This window comes from Artemia sp. Qi Xiang Cuo, chromosome 9 (genome assembly GCF_049724085.1).
Source record: "Artemia sp. Qi Xiang Cuo chromosome 9, ASM4972408v1, whole genome shotgun sequence".
In the NCBI taxonomy this organism is placed as follows: domain Eukaryota; kingdom Metazoa; phylum Arthropoda; class Branchiopoda; order Anostraca; family Artemiidae; genus Artemia; species Artemia sp. Qi Xiang Cuo.
Window position 1 is genome coordinate 27,157,981 of NC_142802.1, and position 19,389 is coordinate 27,177,369.

Below are 19,389 nucleotides of genomic sequence, written 5' to 3' on the forward strand. Positions count from 1 at the left end.
AATTGCTTTAAAAGTCACCGGGACGACAAGCCTTTAGTAGCTTTGAAAAAAAAAAAATTGCTTTGGCAGTTACCCTTAAAAATAGACTATAAACTTACGGGCTTGGGTAATCGATGAAGATCCTTAACAATTCACTACCAAGCAGAAAGCCAACGGCTGGACCGAAAGAAACGAATACATAAAATATACCTGGAAAAAATGTTAATGAAAGGTTACATTTGACATAAAGCTCGTTGCTGGGATATACAAGTTTACATTTAATAGTTCACATTGGTTGACTCCAGATTTACGCAATGTCAGGAAGAGATACTCCCCCTAGAGGTATATGAAAATAATAATACCTCGGAAAGGGTTTTTGCACAGAACCTATTAAATGAATCTGTAAACTTCATCTATTTGTTTGTTATCTTTTCATAATCTGAGCCCACATCATTCAGCATATACACTTTCATTATAATGGGCTCCACGGGTAAGTTCAGTACACAGTCTTCTGGATTTCGTGGTATTTTGTCAATTTTGTTCTTATTTATTAAAAGCTCGTTGTTAGCACAAAATAGGATTTTAAGTTTTCATCAGGCTACAGATACATGTTGATTCAAGAGTTTGACTTGACGGGTGAAGAAAAGGACATCGCAAAAAAACACGAAAACGGCCAAATTTATGTATACGGAGTATTTTCAGCATATGAAGTATACGTCCTTGACCATAATATCAGAAGATATTTTGGATGCATACATATAGTACACATATAGTAGACATTTTTTTTTTTTCACCACTGTGCTTTGTATATTCGTTCTCCGACATATCCGATTTTATTTAAGTGGGATTTTTTTTTCTTTTTATTGTTGTTTACTGTTTATATAACGTTTCATTGTTATTTTTCTTATTCTTTTCTGTAGGAGTTTTGTTTAGTTTTTTTTTTTTTTTTTTTTTTTTTGCAAAGGCTTCCAGATGTGAAGTCGGCATATTGGGATGGCTAATATTATTTTTACTTTGAAAAGTTTTATTTTAACTTTTCATTGTCTTTTTAAAAAGTTTACCCATTTCCAGTACATTTTTGTTTATTTTCAGCTTAAAAGGGCAAATAAAAAAAAATAAATCTACAAGTTAAATGCTTGAGGCGTATAAAAGGGAACAACATTGCAGTTCCTTCTCCACTTAAACCAATAGAAAGTGCCTATAATATTTTGTTATCCATTGTCTTCGAACAATAGTAATAAAAAAAATAGTTTACTGTTATCAATGATAATTAAGTTCGGGAACATAATCCATAGTTTATTGGAGTTAAATAAATATATAAATATATGTCTAAGGCGAGTAATATGAGGGCTCATCCTGATTTCGTCTTCAAAGGAGAGGCAATAACGCGAGTTGATACACTGCGCCTACTTGGAGTTAATTTCTCTTCGGATCTCTCATGGACTGAGCATCGCGGTAAAATTAGATCCTTTTGCAACAAGGAATTAGGAGTTATCCTAAGATGCAAAAGTCTTCTCCCTGATGATTCTTTTCTGCCACTTTTCAATTCGTGCATCAGGCCTGTCATGGAATATGCTTGTCCTCTCTTCGCTGGTGCACCAAAAAGCCACATTGCTCCACTCCAACATATTCAAAATAAAAGAGTGCGTGCAGCAACCTCTGGCAACACGAAAGCTAAAACCCCACAGTTGATCCAGGGACGTCTCGATGTGGCATCCAGGTTGGTTTTCCACAAGTACATGTATAGCCCTCCACCAAGGTAGTTATCTAAGCTTGTTCTTGACAGAACTAAGCCTTTGTGATCAACTCGCCAAAGCACAGCTCGTCCAAACTACCTTGAGCAGGGTACTTTCCGCCAAGAATATTGGAAAACAAGTTTCGAACGGCGATCAGTTGCCACATAGAATAGACTGCCGGCAGAGGTAATCCTGGAGAATCCTTCCCTTGACGTGTTCAAGAGAAGGTATAACAAATACCTCAGTGTTAGAAAATTAGGTAATTACCAGGACTAGCGGCAAATCATTATCTGTGATGGAGCCGTGAAGCTTGTAATAGAAAAAAAATGTTCGGTTTGAATTAATGTCTAAAAACACAGATGCTTGAAAACAAGATAAGGACAGAATAATGTTACTTGAATGAGCCAAACTGGAAGCAGGGGCGTCACTTGGGAGGGGCTTGCTGGGGCTATAGCCCTCCTCTGATTTTAGGAGGGGTCCCGAATCAGTAGTCACAATTATATTGATTTGATGTTAAGTGTGAAAAAATTGTGTTTTCAATTAAAACAAATTCGTTACTAATAGAGTTGTACTTCACAACAATATATAGTGAGCTTCATCCCAAACATATTTATTTATTATTCCTATTCCAGAATTTCATGACACATTTTTATTGTCTTGTTGTAAAAGCCACGGTGCCCGACTTTTTATAGAAAGTGTTGTCGTAGAAACTTCAAAAAGGGCTCATTCGATTGGAAATTGAAAGGGCTAATGGCCTTTTTAATAGTCGGAAGTGATTGGAGGGCAACTAACCTCCCTCTCACGCCCACCATTTCCCCAAGCACATCCAATCAAAATTTTGAGATCGCAATTTTCTTCAACGTAGTTGAAAGTTCTGGAAATTAGGTCTTTGAGGATGACAGCCCCCTACCTCCAGCCCCCAGGGCTGAGATTGTAAGTTATGCCCTGGCGGCAAAGAGGTTTTTATTGAAAGTGTTATCATAGAAACTTCAAAAGGCCTTATTTGGTTGGAAATTGAAAGGGCTAGTGCCCTTTTTAATGGTTGAAAGTGATTGAAGAGCAACTAACTTCCCTCTCACGCCCACCATTTCCCCAAACACATCTAATCCAAATTTTGAGATAGCCATTTTGTTTAACGTAGTTGAAAGTTCTGCAAATAGGTCTTTGAGGATGACAACCCCCTAAAAGCCCTCGGGCCAAGATCTGTATGTTTAAACCTGGGGCATATACTGTGTTTATAGAATGCGCTAACGTAAAAACTCAAAAAAGGCTCTACTAAGAAAAGATTAGAAGGGCTAGAACCTTTTCTACTAGTTAAGAGTAATTGGAAGGCTTGAATTTTTGATTGTAAAGATCGATGTGGATACAATGTATTATAATTTTGTTTTTCTTTTTTTTTGTTTAGACCAGGGCACTTCGTATCGAACGAGTTGTCTTAGGAACTTCGAAAAGGGTTTATTCGATTGAAAATATAAAGGGATTATGCCCTTTTTAATAATCAAAAGTGATTGGAGGGCAACTAGTCCCCCTCCCACGCCCACCCTCCCATTTGCCCATTGTGTTTAAAAACTAAATGTTGCCTCAAGATTAAATCAAAATGCACTGTGTTAATGCTAATTCCCAATAAGGCATCTCAGCAGTATCCCAAAAATGACTGAGGGCATTATGTTCAAACTTTCGGGGCTACTTCTGCTCTTAAAATTTAACCAAATCAAAATAGCGCAAGTGTATCAAAGCAATGAAACAAAGTAAACAGATTTTTTTTTGCGAATGGTATCCAGTTTTCTATTTCAGGTCAACTAGAGGAGGTATGAAACAAAATTAAACACTAATATTTGTGTCCATATTTTTAAAAGGGTGTATGTTGTTAAAAACTGCTGAAAATTTTTCTCCAGCATACAAATAGCAGACCAAACTATAAAGTCTTCAAAAAAACGAAAAGATTTAAATAATTATTTTCTTTTTCCCTGAAAAGACTATGTCAATATAAAACGAAAAGAAATTAATTAAAAAAAGCTTTTTCCACAAAATCAGTTTTTCAAAGAAAAGTAAAGAACTCTTAAACCAAAAATGAGCAAAACTAAAATCAAGTAATATACAAATCGTGAAACTACCACAAATCAGCATCGATAAATAAATGAAACCCAAAACTAACAGAAATTACAATAAATAACCGAGTCAAACTCAAAACGAATAGAAATTAACATGAGTAGGGCTCAAAACCCCTATGCCTTCCCAAGGCCAGAACATAATTTGCACTTTACTGAAAAAAAATGCAAATGAATGTGCATTGTCATTTTAATATACATAGAATGATTTTTAGTAATCAAAATGTTAATATTATTTGATTTATCAAATTTATAAAAGTAAAAACATTTATATTTTTTCAGTAAAGTGCAAATTATGTTCTGGCCTTGGGAAGGGGACATCCAGCAGGGGGAAGGGGCAAATGTGTTGTTTTTTCAATTTTTCTATGAAAATATCAAGCCAGTGTCATGAGCAACCACATTCAGGTATGCAAGCTGGTATTAAAGCAGTTGCACCGCATGAAATTTACATTCACCGCCGTGCTCATAGAGTCAACCTTGTATTGGGTGATTGTATTTAGAACTTCAGACGAATGGCATCTTTCTTTTCCGTTCTTCAACAGCTGTATTGTTTTATCGCGAATAACAATATACACTACCAACTGTTTGTTAATTCTCAGAAAGCTGCTGGCATAACTGTTTCTCAGTTGGTGAAATTATCTACTACAAGATTGGTATACTGATATATAGCGGTGAACAGAGAACTGAATAGATACAACTGTATCTTGGCTGTTTCATCAATTACCAAAACATTCTTCAGACGTGGGCTGAGGCCCACGGACTCGCACAGAGTCATCAGACATTTGAATTTATGTTTACACTCCTTCCAGCGGACTTTTTTTTGCCACAAAATCTGTGTTTGAGCAGCTGCAGGTGGTAGACCTAGTTTTCTCTAGAGCTACTGGTCTTACTGCAGCTACGCGAGATACTATTATTGACATGCACACTGAAAAAACTTTTGATGTAATGTTTCATAAAGCAAAAGAATTCTCTCGTGAGTCTGGCCTCATTAAAGACCTTTTACAGAATTTCCCGAATTCTGGTTCCTCATGAAAAAGACGAAAGTGTACTAAGTAAGTAGCTTACCTGATTTTGTAACCGCGTCGACTTTGGGAAAAAGTGACCTTGCTGATGTGAAAGAATCAACTAAAGGTACTTTCACAAGGGATTATTTTCTTGTGATAGACAGATTGTGCTGTGAGTTTGAAAGCCGCTTCACGATTGCTCTTTCACTGTTAGAGTCAAAATCTGCATTAGATCTTGATACGCAACACTTTTTCAATACAAGCGCACTAGCTAGTGTGGCAGCGCATTAGTAGTGGGGCCTTACTACTTTCAAACGCATGGCCTCCCCAGATTTCAAACGCCTGCCCTCCCTTGTCCCATAGGATTTCAAACGTATGCCCTCTGACGTCATGCGGCACACCTGTTTCTAGGCGAAATTCCCGCCCAGGCAAGATTAGGCATGTCCGGGACAAGATTAGGCATGTCCAGGCAAGATTCGGCATCTCTAGTCAAGATGTCAAGGAAAAACCCTCTTCTCTGTTACTAGGCAACATTGTGTTACTAGGTCGAGACAAAACTCCCAGGTAGCAGAAATCCCCTACGATGCTCTTCCAGACACACCCCCAGCTAGAAAAAATCTCCTGCGATGCTTTTCTATACAAAATTCCCAGATGGCTGAAATCCCCCATGATGCCTTTCCAGAGAACCCCCAGCTAGCAAAACTCCCTCACGTTGTTACTAAGCAAAATTCCCAGGTGTTTGAAATCCCCTGCGATGCTCTTCCAGACAAACCCCCAGCTAGCAAAACTCCCCTGCGATGCTTTTATAGACAAGATAACCAGGTGGCTGAAATCCCCCTTAAAGTTTTTCTATTAAAAGCCATGAGAACTTTCCCCTATCAAATTATGCTATATATAGGTATGTTAAAGGCCTTTGCTCATCAGTTTCTTTTAAGCAATTGAAGACGCAACAAGTACTTTAACAATGGATAATATCTACAAGCAAGTAAGTGCCTTTCTCTCTATAGTTACCCCCCCCCCCAAGAAAATCTTTATACTTTGCTCTGTTTCAAATAAAATCGTTTTTCTACTGTGTAACCCCTCCTTCCCCTCCTCCACCATTCACCAGCATTTAATTCGTTCGAAAAAGAATTATTTTACCCAAAAAGTGTCTTTTCTCCTTCATCCGTTAAAACCATCAAAATCTATCGTGCATGCTTTGTCTAAATTAACAAAACAAGGGTGTTATTCCCAACAAGCGGAGAGCTTCGCAAACCACCTTCGCGAGGAAAGGTTTTTCGTTAATTAAGGTTGCAAGGTTTGACGGCTTTACGTAATTCTAGACGGTCTGAAAAAGGGACGAATTTCCCACAAAATGAATGCTTAATAGAGATATTCTAGGACGTGGAAATTATGTAAAAGGCACTCTAAACGAAACTCTAAACGATGATAACAGCCCTTTAGAGTGCACATTTTTAAGTACTTCTTGAAATTAATCGAGGGAAAACGAGAGCCATTATTCGTTTTTCTGGCTTTACAATTGTCTATTATTTCATTCTATACCTTTCTTTCGAAAAATTTTCTTTTATATTCGCAGGGGGAGCGTGAAAACTAAGGTTTTTAATTTTGACATACAAGGCTAGAATGCAATGTCTTTAATTTAGGCGGGTTGGTAAAATTAGACTTGTGTCTCTTGCACTCTAAACGAAAACATCTATTACTAACAAAGCGGAAGGGTTGCTTTTGCAGTCAATTATACCATATGAGCAGGGTGTTCTATTTTCAAATGGCTTTGATGAAGGCAAATACTTCCTTTATGAAGAGAAATAATGGTTTAGGTAAATCTCTGCGTAAAATAGTTATTAAAAATAGATGCAGAGAGGTGAGAAGATTTTTCTAAATGGTAAAATTAGGAACATTATGTGTCGTATCCCTCCCCCTTAATAGGGTCATATGAATGCCTAGGCTACAGATAAACTATTGTCTAGCATTTTCCTTTTGAACGCACAATTTTTTTTTACAAGAAATTTGCATACCTTAGGTACTTTTTGTCATGTTGAATTGGTTTAGGTAGAGGGAAAACAAGACCTATATTCTCGTTTATTCTCGGGTTATTAAAGTTGGATTTATTCTTTTTATACTGCATTTAAACATTTCTAGCTTTATTATTGACTATTATAGGGAGAAAAATTCATCGTACATTAGTTATTAGTCGATGTTATACCATTTGGCAGCGGGGTTCAATCCACGCCCTAGACCTTAAGCGGGTTTTATAGCAAAACTATGGTTTCCAACTTTCACCTTCCCGGAAAGGAAGGGGTTGGTCCATTGAAATGCTCATATTTTCGAAGTCATGGATTTTATCGGCTCTTTAGATGATTAATAGTTTAACAGGCTTTCATAAAAATCATACTTTCACTAATTTCTTTTCTAGAAGGGAGGGTACTAATTTTTCTTCTGTAACATCATTGTTTTATACTAAATTTTCTCTTCTTTTCAGAATTTCCCTGCCCTTGCTCCTACCAACAAACGGGCAAGAGTGGGTGAAGTGACTCCTATGGAGAGGTTGGATATAGCTACCCGACCCAGGTTTGTAGCCCAATATCATCACCATCGAGTTGCCATGGTGTACAGCCAACATACCACCCCGGTTGCGCCAAACCGCTACGTTGCCGAAAATTATGCAACGCTGACAGTCCAAGCTAGCAGCAAAGATACCACCCAAGCTGCACAAAATCGCTGCGTTGCCGGACATTATGAAACGCTGTCAGCCCAAGCTAGCAGCCATCGACCTGCAACACTGTCTCCCCAAGATCCACGCCATAGAGTTGCGACGGTGTCCGGTCAACTTGCCGCTCCGGCTACACAAAGCCGTTACATCACTGGCATGACTGTGCAACCAGGATCATCCGGCACTCAAGTGCAGCCAGAATTTGGAGATGTAAGCGTTTTTACTTTATCTTTTCGTCATTTTCAACATAGTAAAAAGCTTGTCAGAGATATTAAAATTTTTTATCTAGAATATTAGAGTTTCCTCCAAATTTTAAAAGAATCAGAAATAAGCTTGTTTTTCACCATTTCACTGTAATAATGTCATTTTTACCTGTCAAAGAAATCGCTCTTTTCTAATCTTTCCTATCACCTGATTTTCTCTGCCTAGTAAAGGCGTTTTTCACAATTTTTTTCAACTTAATAATGATATTTTTTACCTGTCAGAGAGCCTCTTCAGGCCTTCAAGGAGTTTTTATTCTTTTTTATCTTTAGTTTTCCCCTTGTTATAAAGACTTAGAAATAAGACTGTTTTTCAACTTTTCTTATGCCTTTCTTTTCACTATTTTTTCAACATAATAAAAGCTTGTCAGAGACATTAAAGGGCCTTTTTCCATCCTTTTTTAGTCTACTATAGACATTTTTCCCCATTTTCGGGCTTTGAAGGGGATTTTTAAGCTTATTAGAGCCTATTCGCTATCTTTTGGGAGTCATCGGTGTCCCCCCTCTTCTGTTAGCTCTATTCATACCTAAATTTATGTTGTTCTTCCTGTCTTTTTCGCTAAAATTGTAAAGTTTCCCCTTAGTTTTAAAGACTTGGAAATAAGGCTGTTTTTCGGCTGTTAAGCACCTACTCGCTAGTTTTTGGAGGGACTCGGTGTTCCCCCTCCACTGTTAGCTTCATTCATACCTTCTTTTTTTTCTAGACTAGCCAAATTTTCAAGTTTTTTCTCACCATTTTCTTACCACTGCCATGGAAATATCTAACTATATTTCAACATAATATAAACTTGTCAAAGGACCTAAAGAGCTTTTCTACTCTATCTTATTCTAATGTTTAAGTGGATACTGTTACCTAGTTTTAAATTTCACCACCCCCTCAGAAATATGCTTATTTATCGCCTTTTTAGGCTTTGTAAGGAAACTTTTATATGTATGGATTTTAACTAGAATATTAAAGTTTCCCCCAAGTTTTAAGGGACTTAGAAATAAGGTTGTTCTTTAAAAATTTTTAGGCCGTTCTTTTCACTATTTTGCAACATAATAAAAGCTTGTCAGAGACATTAAAAGGCCTTTTTCTGTCCTTTTTTCACCCACTATAGACATTTTCCCCCATTTTCGAGCATTGAAGGGGGTTTTTAAGCGAATAAGAGCCTACTCGTTTTATATGTATGAATTTTCGCTAGAATATTAAAGTTTCCCCCTAGTTTCAAGAGTGGTAGAAATAAGACTGTTTTTCAGCTTTTAAGTGTCTACTTGCGAGTTTTTGGGGTCATCTGTACCTTCACATAATAAGGCTCTTTTTACGACAATTTTACCCTTTTGATTACCCTTTTGATATTATTATTTCACAAGAATCTTATGATAAAGTAAATAAGATTGATCCAAGCATAAAATTTATACAAGGACTTGACGTGTTTAATATTATTGCACCAAACTCGTGGTTGATCATTGACGATTTAGCTGAATCTATTGAAGAATGGTCGCGGGAAATGTTAAAACTGTTTACTGCCCGATCCCATCACGCAAAAATTTCTGTAACTATTGTTCTACAGAATCTTTTTCATCAAAGTAATTATATGCGAACATTTGCTTTGAATTGTACCTACTATATCATCTAAAGAATTGTTCGCGATTCAAGTTCTCTTATAACTCTAAAAAAACAAATCTACCCTAGTGAACCTAAATTTTTACTTTCCGCATACAATCAAGTACTAATAAACCTTATGGATACATATTAATAGACTAAATCAAAACAGACCCGAACAGTTGCATGTAGTCACCGATATTTTTGATAATGAAATTACTGGATATCTACCTGTGGACAGTAAAAAAGGTCATTAGTCGCAATCATGACATTGAAGCAGCTACATGAACAACGGCAATTTTTTTCCGTGCAAGCCAATTCAAAACCACGACTTAGAAAAGTAATTCTCAAACATGGTGGTGACATAGAATTTATTAATCTCTTGTCAGAACTTTGTTTAAATTTAACAGCGGGTAATTTTCAGCTGTCAGGTCAAGTTAAGCAGCATACAAGGCACCATCGATCACTTTTACGTGCTCTATTTTGCAAAAGGAAAGCAAGCTGTAAAAAAAAGTCTTGTTCAAGCGGGTGGCAATTTTGTTTCAGTGTTACTACCGATAATCACCGGACTTATAAAGACTATTCTCTAAAAATGGCTAAACCCTATACATTGACACCAATTGAACTTTCTCTTTCACCCAAAGATCACTTTGAAGATAATCTTGATAAATTTCTTAACAATGAAACAATTGCTTATGATGAAAAATTAATTCTGCTTAAAAATGCTCTTTGTCGTCTCTACAAACATAAACCAATAAGTCTATAAAACATATACCTTATCGTGAAAAACCACTTAAGGTCAATGTCATTGATCAACCTTCTGAAAACAGTGAAACACCGAAACAAGAAGATTTATTAACAACTGTTGTAGACCTGTTACCTCAATCCTATCGTGAACAAATTAAAAGACTCTTGACGTGTCTCGCTGAAAATGAACAAATTGATGAGAAAAAGAATGAACTTTTAATCAAGGGCAAGCATTAAAGGTAAAAGTAGGATTGTGTGCAAGAGAAGGGAAAGACCCTGGGGACATTCATTTTATAGCTAAGAACAGGACTCAAAGAGTTTAGGGAAATATGCCCCCTCCTATTAGTTCTAAAGGCTTAGAGACGCCTTAGATTATTTTCATACCTAATTTACTTTTTCAGAATGATTTCAACCATTTAATTCAGGATCACCTTACTAGTCTCATAGCAGTAGTATGAGAGACCGATGCTTATGAAATACCGGCATGGATCGATGATATGTCTGAGTCCTGGCCAGAACCAAACCCCTAATCGGTAGGTTTCGCATGCCTTTTTTAAATACAACCATAAAAGGTCTTTTAAAGCCTTGCAGCATTTATTAGCAGTTGTTTGATCACATGGCCAGTAGTAGGGTGTCTAGACTTCCAAGGGCATAGTACCCATTCATAATACTATGAGTAGTGGGGTGTATATGACTTCAAGAGGGCATGCTAGTCATAACCGTTGTCTCTTTTTCATAGGGCAATAGCTTCCAGTAAGCTAATATGCTTTTCTTATTCTAGGCTCACACACCACCTACACCTGGGACCTACAACCTCTACGAAGATATTAAGAGTTATATGAACATGCAAGAGGTCCCGAGGAATAGTGAACGCGAGGAGGGTTTAAGTGCAGGGATGAGTCCGGCTAGTGTATTTGATTTAGACATTTTTGCGAGGAATCTCAGCCTTGATATAGACTATGAACGGGTTGATCAGTTACCAGCTAACAAAGTCGAGAGGGTGCTAGAAGATGCAGGACCCACCCCTCACGATGATATAGGACAAAATGGAGCTGGCTCGGCCCCTGTTGTACTAGGTTTGTATTTAGCAGATACCGCTTGGCGCAATATTCATGTATAAAGGGTCGAGTTTTGTGACCCGTTCAATTCCCTGTCATATGGTACTATTTAAACGGACCCTATAGAAACCAAACACCTCTACGTCAGAATGATTCGGGCACTCTTTGAAAAACAGTTACGGGAGGCGGGAGGGCAAGATTCTTTGAAAGCATCCATCACATTTAAAAAAGATTTTAATGCCAGTGTGGGTGTTTTGCGTGACCACCATATTCAAACAAACATGCAGACACTTCACCCAGACCTGCAGAATAATGCGGCTGTGTTTTCGAACTGGGTGTGTGAAATTCTGAATATGATGAAGAGGTATGATGAAAATGGGAGTGGGTTATTTGTATTATTTTTAGACAACTTAGAACTAAATTTAACTAAATTTAAAAGGGAATTTGCATTAAGAGGTGGGAGTGGGAGTTTAAAAAAATAATAGTAATTTAAAAGCCACTAAAGGTGTAAAACAGTTTCGTTTTCACAAGGGCTTGGACTGTTTCAAATATACCGTCCTTGTGTCGGGTCATTCATCCAAGGCAAAGGACGTTAGTAAGACAGATTTAGACGATTGGGCAGTAAATGGAAAAGAGGGTTCGGATTTTCCAGAAGTAAATTTTAATTTATTTAAGGGGACAGTATCCAGTAACTCTGAAAGGGATTGACATATTTGAAAAAGCTAATGAACACTTAAAAGTTGGAGTAACAGTTTTACAATTTGATGAAGAATTTGAAGATGGAGATTTAAGTGATAAAAAAGGGGTGATTTATAAAATGGAGAGTACATTAGCTTGTGGATGGACTAGAGAAACTGGGATGAGTCCCGCTATCAGGATCTGGTGAAACGCCAGGCCCCAAATCAGTTGCTTAAATTAAAATCAGAAACGGGAAGTGATTTGGTATCGCATGGTTTATTTCCTGGTCCAAAGATGTACTGCGTTGAAAATCACCATGACACTATCAAAAAAGTCTACCAAGGGGTGCCTGCACACTATGTAAAGGAAAATTTCAACATGAGTGTTTATAGTAGCTGTATAGAACAAAATTTAGTTCCAAGAGCGAGTGTCATGGCCATTTGCTCTTTAAAATATAAAAACTGTACAGTTCGGGTTGAGAAAAATGTCACGTTCACAATATCGGACAAAGTCTATGCACTCGAGGGTGGTGTGAGAGTACTACGACATGGCCATTATCTTACTTCAGATCGAGTTGAATATGTAGATTATAGAAAGCAACTCGGTATGGAGAAAGCTCTATAGTTGTGGGAGGGGGCCGTCTGTTTGGAGGGGGGAGGGCGTTTTTCCGTCAACTGCTCATCACTGCCTTTTTGTATATCTAGTCATTTTTCCGTCACAAGCTCGGCACTACCCTTTTTTTTATCTAGTCATTGCGCAAAGCGGTAATTTTCAAGTGTTTATTTTGTGTAAAGTTTTGTTTTAAAGTGCTTATTACTAACCCGCCCCAGAACCTTCCAGCCGTCGCGGGTACCGTCCACTGGCCGCCACAGGTGCTGGCCCGGCCTCTGTTATGGTTGGTCTCCCTCCACTCGTGTTTTTTTTAAATACTTATGTTGTAAATATATTTTTATGTTCTTGTATATATGTGAATTAAAGAAACCATATATTATATTTCTTGAATATTATTCAACAGATTGAGTTTAGGATAGGTTAGTAACATCTTGGTACTAGAAGTATGTATCAATTTAAAACAACCTTCTGATCGTTTCTTTGCGGACCGTCCATGTCCGGCAAAACGACATTTTTAACGAGAATCATTCAAAACCATGATAAAATGTTCTTAGAGAACCCGAAAAATATCTACTATTGCTATAGTATATCGCAAGAATCTTATGATAAAGTAAATAAGATTGATCTAACCATAAAGTTTATACAAGGACTTGACGTGTTTAATAATAATGAACCAAACTCGTGGTTGATTATTGACGATTTAGCTGAATCTATTGAAGAATGGTCGCATTAAATGTTACAATTGTTTACTGTCCGGTCCCATCACCAAAAATTTATGTAACTATTGTTCTCCAGAATCTTTTTCATCAGAGTAATTGTATGAGAACATTTGCTTTGAATTGTACCTACTATATCATCTAAAGAGTTGTTTGCGATTCAAGTTCTCTTATAACTCTAAAATAGAAAATTTAACCTGGCAAACCTAAATTTTTACTTTCTGCATACAATCAAGTACTAATAAACCTTATGGTTACATATTATTAGACCTGAATCAAAGCACACCCGAAGAGTTGCGTGTAGTCACTGATATTTTTGATAGTGAAATTACTGTATATCTACCTGTGAATAGTAAAAAGGTCATTAGTCGTAAACATGACATTGAAGCAGCTACATGAACAACGGCATTTTTTTTTCGTGCAAGCCAATTCAAAACCACGACTTAGAAAAGTAATTCTCAGACATGGTGTTGACATAGAATTTATTAATCTCTTGTCAGAACTTTGTTTAAATTTAACAGCGGGTAATGTTCAGCTGTCAGGTCAAGTTAAGCAGCAGAAAAGGCAACATCGATCACTTATACGTGCTCTATTTTGCAAAAAGGAAGCAATCTGTAAAAGAAAAGTCTTGTTCAAGCGGGTGGTAACTTTTTTTCAGTGTTACTACCGACAGTCTCTAGATTTGTAAACATTATTCTTTAGAAATAACTAGACCCTATAAATTGACAAAAGTAGAACTTTCTTTTTTACCCAATGAGCACTTGAAAGATAATGTTGATGAATTCATTAACAATGAAACAATCCCTTATGATGAAAAGTTAATTTTGCTTAAAAATGCTCTTTGTCGTCTCTACAAACATAAACCTATAAGTCTATAAAACATAAACCTTATCGTGAAAAACCACTTAAGGTCAATGTCATTGATCAACCTTCTGAAAATAGTGTAACACCGAAAAAGGAAGATTTGTTAACAAGTGTTGTAGACTTGATGCCTCAATCCTATCGTGAACAAAGTAAAAGACTCTTGACGTATCTCGCTGAAAATGAACAAATTGATGAGAAAAAGAATGAAGTTATAATCCAGGGCAAGCATTAAAGGTAAAAGTAGGATTGTGTGCAAGAGAGGGGAAAGACCCTGGGGACATTCATTCTATAGCTAAGAACAGGACTCAAAGAGTTTAGGGAAATATGCCCCCTCCTATTAGTTCTAAAGGCTTTGAGACGCCTTAGATTATTTTCATACCTAATTTTGTTTTTCAGAATGATTTCAACCGTTTAATTCAGGATCACCTTACTAGTCTCATAGCAGTAGTATAAGAGACCGATGCTTATGAAATACTGGCATGGATCGATGATATGTCTAAGTCCTGGCCAGAACCAAGCCCTTACTCGGTAAGTTTCGCATGCCTTTTTTAAATACAACCATAAAAGGTCTTTTAAGGCCTTGCAGCATTTATTAGCAGTTATTTGATCACATGGCCAGTAGTAGGGTGTCTAGACTTCCAAGGGCATAGTACCCCTTCATAATGCTAAGAGTAGTAGGGTGTATATGACTTCAAGAGGGCATGCTAGTCATAACCGTTCTCTCTTTTTCATAGGGCAATAGCTTCCAGCAAGCTAATATACTTTTCTTATTCTAGGCTCACACACCACCTACACCTGGGACCTACAACCTCTACGAGGAAATTAAGAGTTATATGAACATGCAAGAGGTCCCGAGGAATAGTGAACGTGAGGGGGTTTAAGTGCAAAGGCGAGTCCGGCTAGTGTACCACCCTTTGATTTAGACATTTTTGCGAAAGATCTCGGCCTCGATATAGACTATGAATGGGTTGATCAGTTACCAGCTAACAAAGTCGAGAGGGTGCTAGAAGATGAAGAACCTACCCCTCACAATGATATAGGACAAAATGGAGCTGGCTCGGCCCCAGTTGTACTTGGTTTCTATTTAGCAGATACCGCTTGGCGCAATATTCATGTATAAAGGGCCGAGTTTTGTGACCCGTTCAATTCCCTGTCATATGGTACTATTTAAACGGACCCTATAGAAACCAAACACCTCTACGTCAGAATGATTCGGGCACTCTTTGAAAAACACTTACGGGAGGCGGGAGGGCAGGATTCTTTGAAAGCATCCATCACATTTAAAATTATTTTTGTAATGCCAGTGTGGGTGTTTTGCGTGCCCACCATATTCAAACTAACATGCAGACACTACACCCAGACTTACATAATATTGAGGGTGTCTTTTCGGATTGGGTGGGTGAAATTTTTAATAGGATGGAGGCGTACAATGAGAACGGGAGTGGTTTATCGGTTTTATTTTTAGACAAATTAGAATTAAATGTAACTAAATTTAAATGGGAATTTACATTAAGAGGTGGGAGGGGGAGCGGAAAACCTAACTTTAAAAAATAATAGTAATTTAAAAGCCACTAAAGGTGTACAACAGTTTCGTTTTGACACGGGCTTGGAGTGTTTCAAATATTCCATCCTTGTGGCAGGTCATTCATCCAAGGCAAAGGACGTTAGTAAGATAGATTTCGACGATTGGGCAGTAAATGGAAAAGAGGGTTCGGATTTTCCAAAAGTAAATTTTAATTTATTTAAGGGGACAGTATCCAGTAACTCTGAAAGGGATTGACATATTTGAAAAAGCTAATGAACACTTAAAAGTTGGAGTAACAGTTTTACAATTTGATGAAGAATTTGAAGATGGAGATTTAAGTGATAAAAAAAGGGGTAATTTATTCCGTAAAGGCACAGTCCATTGACTCAATGAAACACTGGGTATGGCTTCTGTACAAGCCTACCAAAGATCCTGAATCAATTGGACATTTCTTTCCAATTCCTATTATTAGCAGGCTTTTAAGTGAAGGTAAAAGGTGGAAGGGTACCTGCTATTACTGCATGGGTACCATTCTTTGGAAACCGTTTAAGGAGACAATACCGCCTTGCGGTTCAAAAGCTTTCAGAATACACTATTGCAGAGCAGCGAGGTAACATTAGACATTGAAGGTGCTCTCATGAATGTGTCAGATCCGTCAAATTCGAATCATGTGAAAAAACATGAAGCCATTGCCATCTCTTTTGCGCACGCGCGGAGAGATTCAATTAATTCCATGTCAATTGGTAGACTTTAGTAAGACTTTTGGTGGAGAAGATCATGCTGGCACAGCTATGTTTGCTCTAATTAGAACAGCAAATGAGGCAATTTCACGGCTGCGTCAAACACACTATCCATTGAATATATCACCAGAGAACGAGTTGGCTATTAAAAAATCAAGATATATTTCGGGTTTGTAAGAAAAAAAAATTAATGAAGGGGATGCGAAAACCCGCTATCATGATCATTTATACGAAGAGATTTCATAATTGGGAAGTAACTTTCGGGGGGATGCGCATAAATCGTGTAATGGTAATGATAGGCAACAATACTTTTTACCGGTTTACATGCACAATTACATCTAAAATTTTTGAAATTCATAATACCAGCGTTAGCACGATTGTAGAAAGACGAATTTGCAGATGGCGCATGGGTAGAGGGTTCTTTTTCATATTACATCATGCCGAAATCCTCTGACAAGTTACTAGTCTTAGCATTTAAATGGCAAACAATTGATAATGGTAATGCTTGAATAAAATCCGTTTCCTTGATTCTTTTTGTTTCTGCCCTAAATCCCTAAGTCAATTGATCAGAAAAGCGATGATTTTAATAGTTTTCCCCCTCAAACAGCACTTTCCAGATGAGGAACTGTATAATTTATTAACGTCTAAGGGCATAAGCCCGTACGAGTACTACAGCTCCGCCTCGAAGCTAAGTGGGGAAATATTACCGCTCATAGCAGAGTTTTATGATTGACTTCGCGACTCTCGTAACTGCAGCACTGCCGATTATGAATTTGCCAAGAGGGTTTGGACAAAGGAAGGGTGTAAAAATGGGTGGGAGCAAGGTAAAATGTACCTGGCAAGTGATCTATTGATGTTGTTGGATATTGTATGTAAGAACACGGACAAAATTCATGAAGAATTTGGGTTTGATTTGGGGTATTATTTTTTCACTCTTCATTTGGTGATGGATTTAATTCTTGAAATCAGTAGAGCAGAAATAGGTCTTATCGCCGACGTGGATCAGCACCTGTTTGCAGAGAGATCCATGCGGGAAGGATATGTTTTTCACGGGGATCGTATCCTTGAAACCGACCCGACTGGAAAATGCACCGGTGAAAAATAGGATGCTGTTTTCTTGGATATGAATTCCCTTTATCCATCGGCAATGTCTGACTTTTATTTGCCGTTTGGAAATTACCAATGGCTTATCAATCCTTCTGCTACAAAATTCCCCAATATTCACACTGTTAAGGAAAATGGACCACAAGGATGGGTTTTCGAAATTGATGTTGAAATTCCTCTGGATCTTCATGACTTGGTAAAAGACTTTGTTTTCCTTTGCATTAATAGACCGGTGCATAGGGATTCGCTGAGTTCCTTCAATTTATCATTAGGAGAGAGTAAAGGCATGCATTGGACACCTTCAAAAAAAAGTTAATTGCTGACCTGGAGCCGAAACGGAATATTGTTGTACACCATGTTCTTTTGCGGTGGATGCTCGCCAACGGTTTCAATGTCACAAAGATTCATAGAGCCCTGCAATCTGACCAAAAACCTTACAATAAGACGTTTGTTGACATTTTTGTCAACAAACGCTCTCAAGCGAAAACAAAGGTCGAAACAGATATCTTTAAATTCATTTTAAATTCGGCCTTTGAAAGATCCGTGAGAGTGTGCGAAACAAGAGTTGTTGTGACGTCGTGACCGACCCAAAATAATTTGCCCAAATCATTGCGGATCCGAGCTTCACATCGTTCATGATCATAGACTCCAGTATGGTCCTCTCAAATAGGAAAAAAGAAATGTAGTTCTTAATAAAAACATTGCCGCTGGCAGTACCATTTTAGAAATTTCGCAAAAACTCAATTTGGAGTTTTATTACAATGTATGTAAGTGCCAGTGGCAGAGTGAGAGACAAGTTCAAATTTTTTTTGGGGACACAGATTTTTTATTGTTAAAAGTTAAAACAGATAATTTATTAAAAGATTCGGAAAATGGAGAGTACATTAGCTTTCGGATGGACTACAGTAACTGGGATGAGTCCCGCTATAAGGAGCTGGTGAAACGCCAGGCCCCAAATCAGTTGTTGAAACTAAAATCAGAGACGAGAAACAACTTGGTATCGCATGGGTTTATTTCCCGGTCCCAAGGTGTACTGCATGCAAAAGTACAATGAGACTATCAAAAACGTCGATAAGCGGGTGCCTGCATACTATGTAAAAGAAAATTCCACCGTGAGTCTTTATAGGAGCTGTATAGAGCAAAATTTAAGTCCAAGAGCGAGTGTCATGGTCATTTGCTCTTTAAAATGCAAAAACTATACAGTTCGAGTCGAAAAAAATGCCATGTCCACCATATCGGACAAAGTCTATGTACTCGAGGGTGGTGTGAGAGTACTACCACATGGCCATTATCTTACTTCAGATCGAGTTGAATGTGTAGTTTATAGAAAGCAACTCGGGGGGGGAGGGCGTTTTTTCGTCAACTGCACATCACTGCCTTTTTTATATCTAGTCATTTTTCCGTCACAAGCTCGACACTACCCTTTTTTTTATCTAGTCATTGCGCAAAGCGGTAATTTTCAAGTGTTTATTTTGTGTAAAGTTTTGTTTTAAAGTGCTTATTACTAACCCACCCCAGAACCTTCCAGCCGTCTCGGGTACCGTCCACTGGCCGCCAAGGGCGCTGGCCCGGCCTCTGTTATGGTTGGTCTCCCTCCACTCGTGTTTTTTTTAAATACTTATGTTGTAAATATATTTTTATGTCCTTGTATATATGTGAATTAAAGAAACCATATATTCTATTTCTTGAATATTATTCAACAGATTGGGTTTAGGATAGGTTAGTTGCATCTTGGTACTAGAAGTATGTATCAATTTAAAACAACCTTCTGATCATTTCTTTGCGGACCGTCCGTGTCCGGCAAAACGACGCTTTTAACGAGAATCATTCAAAACCATGATAAAATGTTCTTAGAGAACCCGAAAAATATCTACTATTGCTATAGTATATCGCAAGAATCTTATGACAAAATAAAGAAGATTGATCCAAGCATAAATTACGTACAAGGACTTGGCGTGTTTAC

The 19,389-nt window shown here is 37.6% G+C and overlaps 1 protein-coding gene across 3 annotated transcripts in view; it reads right to left on the reverse strand.

Moving 5' to 3' along the window:
* Window positions 1-19,389, reverse strand: part of LOC148948510 (solute carrier organic anion transporter family member 4A1-like) — a 126,614-nt gene that overhangs the window by 26,129 nt on the left and 81,096 nt on the right. For all 3 annotated transcript variants that reach the window (XM_089093959.1, XM_089093960.1, XM_089093961.1), the window contains one exon: window positions 99-189. In XM_089093959.1, coding sequence (XP_088950085.1) covers window positions 99-189 — 91 coding nt within the window. The remainder of the gene's footprint in view (window positions 1-98; window positions 190-19,389) is intronic.